Source organism: Anolis sagrei, chromosome 12 (assembly GCF_037176765.1).
Source record: "Anolis sagrei isolate rAnoSag1 chromosome 12, rAnoSag1.mat, whole genome shotgun sequence".
Classification (NCBI taxonomy): Eukaryota; Metazoa; Chordata; class Lepidosauria; order Squamata; family Dactyloidae; genus Anolis; species Anolis sagrei.
Window position 1 is genome coordinate 12,601,974 of NC_090032.1, and position 7,417 is coordinate 12,609,390.

The window sequence follows — 7,417 nt, forward strand, 5'->3', positions numbered from 1 at the left end:
AGGTAGGATGGTCCCAAACCGTTCAGGGCTTTGTAGGTAAGCACCTGCACCTTAAATTGGGCTCGGAAAATAAACGGCAAGCAGTGGAGCTCCTTGAACAGAAGGGTTGACCTCTCTCTGTAAGGAGCACCAGTTAACATCCTGGCCGCTGCCTGTTGGACCAGTTGGAACTTCTGAGCCGTTTTCAAGGGCAGCCCCACGTAGAGCGCATTACAGTAGTCCAATCTAGAGGTGACCAAGGCATGGACCACCCCGGCCAGATCAGCCTTCGCGAGGTACGGTCACAGTTGGCGCATGAGTCTTAATTGTGCGAAAGCCCTCCCAGACGCCGCCGAGGCCTGAGCCTCAAGCGTAAGTGATGAATCCAAGAGGACTCCCAAACTGTCGACCTGTGGCTTCAGGGGGAGTGTAACCCCGTCCAACGCATGTTGCCACCCTATACCCAAGGGGCCATCGAGTCCAAACCTATTCTGCCTTTTAGTCAGATAACACGATGTAGCACATTTTTTGTTCCTGGGTTATAAATGTCATTTCCTAATTGGTTCTTGCATAAAAACATGGGAAAAGTTAATTAAACTTGCTAAACTTGGTTTTTGTGCAACTTCCAGCAGCACATTTTGCTATAGTTTTTCAATGAATATCGAAATAACACTTTCAAACCAAGAACAGAAAAAATTCCAAACGTTGTTGCATAGTTATGAGCAGTTGACATCAGACTTCTTGAGTCTGATGCAAAACATATAAATACACAATGGTTGAACACACACACACACACACAGAATATATATATACTGAATGATGCTTTCCTTCCATTACTTGGTTACCCATATACATAAGCAGAGGCTGTATGGCCATCTGTTGGGAGGTCTTTGGTTATGTTTTCCTGAATGGCAAGATAGGTTTGGACTGGAGTCTCTTCCAGCTCTAGGATTCTATAATAATCCAGTAGAGTTTCACTTATCCAACCTTCACTTATCCAACGTTCTGTATTATCCAACACAGTCCAGGGTGGGAGAAAGAAAGAACCCTTGTCTCTTTTGGTGCTCAATTAGTAAATGCATTAACTACTACATACCGTTACCATGTGTTAAACTGCTTTTTCTGCCCATTTGTTGTAAAACATGATGTTTTGGTGCTTAGTTTGTAAAATCATAACGTAATCATAGCGTAATTTGATGTTTAATAGGCTTTTCTCTAATCCCTTCTTATTATTCAACATTTTCACTTATCCAACGTTATGCTGGCCCATTTATGTTGGATAAGCGAGAATCTACTATAATAATAATCAGCAGCAGCAGCACACTGGGTGCGGTGTCTAAAGACCTTGGCCTACACTTACATACAATCAGCACTGACAAGATTACCATCTGCCAGCTGCAAAAGGCCACCTTACTGGGATCTGCATGCATTATTTGCCGATACATCACACAGTCCGACGTGGGAAGTGGGAAGTGTCCGACGTGTGATCCAACACAACAGCCAGCAGAGTGTCTGCTGTGGACTCATCTTGTGGTGGTAATAATAATAATAATAATAATAATAATAATAATTCTGAGAATGCTTGCCATAGATGCAGGCGAAACGTCAGGAGAAATGCCTCTAGAACATGTCCCTATAGCCCGAAAAAGCCTACAAGAACCTAGTGATTCCAGCCATGAAAGCCTTCGACAATACAATAATAATAATAATAATAATAATAATGGTGCAATCGTAGTGGAGATCTGCATTCCCATCAAAGGACCCAGACATAATAATCATCTTTTATAATAATTATAAAGTCTTTAGAGTCTTTCAAGCAGAGGCTGGGTGGCCATCTGCCAGGAGGGCTTTGATGGTGTCTTCCTCCCTGGCAGAAGCAGGTTGGACTAGATAATCGCTTCCAATTGTAATCATAATAATAATGTAAAATAATCATCATCATTATTCTCTGGAGGTTTTTAAGCAAAAGCTGGATGGCCATCTGTTGGGAGGGCTTTGAGTATGTTTTCCTGAATGGCAGAATAAGGTTGGACTGGATCATCTCCAGGGTCTCTTCCCACTCATAGTGTAATATAGACTACCTGGAAGTCTGGGGAAGTATTCTTCTCTGGAGGTTAAGCAGAGACTGGATGGCCCTCTGTTGGGAGGGCTTGGATGGTGTCTTCCCTTATAGCAGAATGGGTTTGGGTTTGGATCTTTCCAACTCCATGATTCTATGTTAGAAGCAAATATATTTTGCCGATCGTAACACAAGCTGGAAAGTCCCAAGTTCGAGTCCCACCTCAAACCCTACTGTTTGTGAGCATTAGAAATACAGCTTTCATTTCAGCCATAGCATTTACAGCCAGAAGTCAATTTGTTGCTATAGTGGTTAAAGAACAGTAGTCTAGAAATCTATGCTGATCTCCAAAAATAAAAATAAAGTTGTCATAGATGTACTGCTACTAGAAATAGAGCTGCTTCCTGCAGAAGGGAAGTTAACAAATATTCTGTGGTTATACACTGAAAAGAAAACAGCAGCACATCAGCCGTTGGCCAGGAAATCTAGTCCGTCGCATGGTGAGTCTTTTTCGGTGATAAGCTTCTGATGATACCCAGGGAGAAAAACTGAAGTCACATGTAAAGTTCTCAATCTGTGATGCTAGAGATAAATAAGCCTGTGGTGTGGTCAGGACTCAAAAAATTAGTTTTAAAATGAGCGTAAAATTCTTATTTTAAGGGATCTCCAAAGGCCATGCAGTCCAACCCTGTTCTGTCACAAAGGAAGACACAATCAAGGCCCTTCCAACAGATGGCCAAACAACCTCTGCTTGAAAACCTCCACATAAGGAGAGACTCCAACATTATTATCATCAAAGATTATTATTATAGAATCATAGAGTTGCAAGGGATCCCAAAGGCCATCCAGTCCAACCTTATTCTTATTTTAAGGGATCCCCAAAGGCCAACCCCATTCTGTTATAAACAAAGACACAAGCAAAGCCCTCCCGAGAGATGGCCATCCAGCCTCTGTTTTAAAATCTCCAGAGGAGACTCCATCATTATCATCATTATTATCGAGGAGTCCCTGGTGGTGCAGTGGGTTAAACTCCGGTGCCAGCAGGACTAAAGACAGGTCACAGGTTCGAATCCGGGGAGAGCGCGGATGAGCTCCCTCTACCAGCCCCAGCTCCTCATGCGGGGATATGAGAGAAGCCTCCCACAAGGATGATAAAACATCAAAACATCCGGGCATCCCCTGGGCAACATCCTTGCAGACGGCCAATTCTCTCACACCAGAAACGACTTGCAGTTTCTCAAGTCACTCCTGACACCACAAAAAAACAACCCCCCCCCCAAAAAAAAACCATTCTAACATTCCCAAGTGGATGAGAAGAGAAAGGAAAGTACCTGAGGGATTTGCAGTACCTTCACTAACTTTACATCCTACTGCAGTTTGGAGGAGGATGGATCATGTATGATGGGACTTGCAGTACCATCACTCACTTTCTGAGACTGCTGTGACCTTCATCCAGTGACTGATCTACACCAAACTTGGCACATAGACCTCATGTGAGGACATGAGAGAAGCCTCCCACAAGGATGATAAAAACATCAAATTATCTGGGTGTCCCCTGGGTAACATCCTTGCAGACGGCCAATTCTATCACACCAGAAGCGACTTGCAGTTTCTCAAGTCACTCCTGACGCGACAAAAAAAAAATCATTTTTATCAAAGATTGTTTTTATAGATCCCTAGACCCCAAAGGCCATCTATGCCAACACTCTGCCAGGCCGGAGGACACAATCAAAACCCTCCCAACAGATGACCATCCAGCCTTTGTTTAAAAATTTCCATTTCTGAAAAGCGTAACATTTTAACGGAGTTGTAATGAGTTGAAATCAATCAAGGCCTAAAAGCCCTGAAGCAGAGGTATGAACATAATAAAACGGACAACAACTTCATAACATTTGGAAGTTCTTTCCCACATTTACAAACCTAGAGTCCAGGTGTTGTGCAATATGTGGATTCTTCTCATTCCCGGACTGATAGGGTCCACATACAAACCTCTCCCCAGACAAGTATTGTGGGTGTCACCATACCAAGGAGAAGACAAATATTGACACACCGGAGGATTTTAGTGCATGAAGTCATGGATATGAACTCAATGCAAATCTGCGGAGTCACATCTGTACAAGGGGGGAACTGTCTCTAACTCTCTGGTCTGAACCACATTATCCAAATAATTTGATTCCACCTTGCATTCATTACTCTGAAACGGTTAGCGGTACATAGAAATACAATGCCAGTGTGCCTGGATGGTCTCTTCCTATTATTATTATTATTATTATTATTACTTGATGATTATAATGATGGATTCTCCTCCTGTGGCATTTGTTCAACAGAGCTTTGTGCTTTTGCTGCTTGGCAGAATGGGGCTGGATGGCCCTTAGGATCTCTTCCAGCTCTAGGATTCTATCATCATCATCATCATCATCATCATCATCTTTTATGTATTGTCGAAGGCTTTCATGGCCAGAATCACTGGGTTGTAGTAGTTTTTTTCAGGTTATATGGCCATGTTCTAGAGGCATTCTCTCCTGACGTTTCGCCTGCATCTGTGGCAAGCATCCTCAGAGGTAGTGAGGTCTGTTGGAACTAGGAAAAGCAGCTGTGGACAAGTCTACAGAGGGACCACCAAACGCAGCAGCATTGCCCAAACACAAATCAAGGAACATGAAAGGCACTGCAGACTACTTCAACCAGAGAAGTCAGCCATAGCAGAGCACCTGAGGAACCAACCTGGACACAGCATATTATTTGAGAACACAGAAATGCTGGACCACTCTCACAACCACCATATCAGGCTACACAGCCATTTGGACAGATCCACAAGCATCTGGACAATTTCAACAGAAAGGAAGAAACCATGAAAATGAACAAAATCTGGCTACCAGTATTTAAAAAACTCTAAAATTACAACAGCAAAACAACAGAGGGGAAACAATCTGGGACATCTAATCACCTCTCATCAAAAGATTGCCCCAGGCACTGCCAGGTCATCAAATGTCAATCAGGGTGGTCAGTTGAGACATTCACACCTAGCTCCAACAGACAAGAGTTCTTTGTACCACCCTGGTCATTCCACATATATATAAACCCATTTTCCTAGTTCCAACAGACCTCACAACCTCTGAGGATACTTGCCATAGATGCAGGCGAAATGTCAGGAGAGAATGCCTATAGAACATGGCCATATAGCCCGAAAAAACTCACAACAACCCAATAATCTTTTATAATAATGATGGTGTGGTGATCTGCAATCGTAGTGGAAATCTGCGTTCCCATCAAAGAACCCAAACATAATAATCTTTTATAATAATGATGATGATGATGATGAAGTCTCCTTCTTTAGAGCTTTTCAAGCAGAGACAGGTTGGGGTTGGACTAGATGGCCCTTGGGGTTCCCTTCCAACTCTAGGATTCTCTGACTCTTTTGGACGCTGACCCTGTTTTAGCTTTCTCTTCGGAAAAGCGGTATCAAGTTGGGTTAATTCTCCAGTGCAGCCTCTCTTCCCTCCCATTCCTGGATCGAGCCTCATGATGGCTCTGTTTACGAATCCAAACAAAGTGCAAGCCTCACCGTTGGCGTCTCCCTCGGGAAAGCCCTCCATCACGGCTGAAGTTGGGCAAAAGAAGAAGCAGGAGGAGGAGGAGGAGGAGGAGGAGGAGGAGGAGGCTAGGAGCACTGCCCAGATCTGTATGTCATTTCCCTTGCAAAAGGAAGGAAGGGAAGGAGCGGGCAAAGCAGCGCTTCTTCTCGGGATGTTCCGCCTTGCATGCTTGCTTGCAGTACAAAAAACAAAACAAAAACCGCATCACAGTTCCCCAGCTAAAGCAGAAAACTTAGGGGCGGATTTACACTGTAGAATTAATGCAGTTTGGTGCCACTTTTAGCTGCAATCGAATCCTGGGGATTGTCGTTAGACAAGGCATTATTGTTGAGTATTAATAATACAGTAATAATAATAATTTCTGTATCCGTTTTCCAAAGTTATGTTGTGATACCCCTAGTAGACACTGGTCGGAAATTACACCCTCCTTGATCTGCTCTCTCATTAAAGTTGCAGAGGCACTTTTTGCCCAGGACTGGGCAGCCCCAATATAGTCCTTTGCTGCCATCACGTGGCCAAATTGGAACATTGCACCCTAAGCCCTTCCGTGCAGCAATATAACCCAGAATATCAAGGGAGATAATCCACAATATCTGCTTTGAACTGAGCCACTTCCACACAGCTGTATAAAAAGCAAAATTATCTGCTTTGAACTATGGCAGTGTGGACTCAGATGAACCAGAGCACATTGTACATCTTCTAAAAGGCACAAAATAGGCAAAACGGACATTTGGACATTTCTGATGACTTTGCATTGAAATGCGCCCCAACAGCAAAGCTCAACCAGGGACTCAACACAGCCCTATTCTCTCCCTTTTCACTTTCCTACCCAGCCCCAACTCTGTAACAAATCCCCAAATAAAGATTAATGAAATTACAACTTTCAACTCTCTGGCTTGATACTTTGTGTCTTTCCCTGCCTAAATTATCTAAATGCATGAAACTAACCTTTTCCAGGCCATGGGAGACTGCAGGCCTGCCCGGAATGCCTTCCTGGCGTTCTGGGGAGACCGAATCTGCACTTCTCCAACCGTGGATACTGAATTCCCCCTTTCGGACCCCAGTATCCACGAGATGGCGGATCGCCTCCATTTTGATGGCATATTTTTCCTAGCTTAATCCTAACACTATCTGCTGTCTCGCTTTTTGCATTTCGGGCTTCTACGCCCGGGGAATAACCTTTTAATTTAAAGAATATATTTTTACAAGGAACAGCTGATTATCAAAAAAGCCAGCTCCGTTGCTGCTGCGCTGCTGCGTTCTGCCATTCCATTGCCTCTGCCAGACCCCTGCCCCTGGAGACTTGGTGTGGCTATCCCATGAGGCTCACAGGGAAGAGCCTGGCCTGGAGACCCCAGTCCTTGGAGGGAGTTATAGTTTCCCAAGGACCAAAAACCAACTCGATCTTGGCAATGCAGGAATCCATCCTTTGGTTCAGTGGAAATAATCAAACACTTTTTGTAACTGTTGGACTTTCTTCAAATTTCTTTTTGGCTCCAATGAACTCCTTTTCATATCCGAACTTCCCAATATGAACTATGGACTCTTGCTTAAATAAAATTAATATTTTAATCAATTTCTCTGGCGGGTGGAGGGAGGGAAGGGAGGCTTGATATGAATTTCCTCAGATCCCTATATTTCTCCATGTATTTTTCTTTTTGGCACCCAGCCCCTCTCCCTTCATCATGAGGGGGGCCCATCAAGGAGGCGGCCAGCTGTTGACAACCACAAAAGAAACCCATATCATTGAAACTCTGACACGGACAATAAGACTTGGAATTCC

General features: G+C 43.8%; 1 protein-coding gene across 2 annotated transcripts in view; it reads right to left on the reverse strand.

Moving 5' to 3' along the window:
* EML3 (EMAP like 3) overlaps positions 1-5,811 on the reverse strand; it is a 69,751-nt gene extending 63,940 nt beyond the window's left edge. For both annotated transcript variants that reach the window (XM_067472441.1, XM_060758254.2), the window contains exon 1: positions 5,604-5,811. In XM_067472441.1, coding sequence (XP_067328542.1) covers positions 5,604-5,634 — 31 coding nt within the window. In that variant the 5' untranslated portion in view covers positions 5,635-5,811. The remainder of the gene's footprint in view (positions 1-5,603) is intronic.
* Between the last annotated feature and the right edge of the window lie 1,606 nt (positions 5,812-7,417).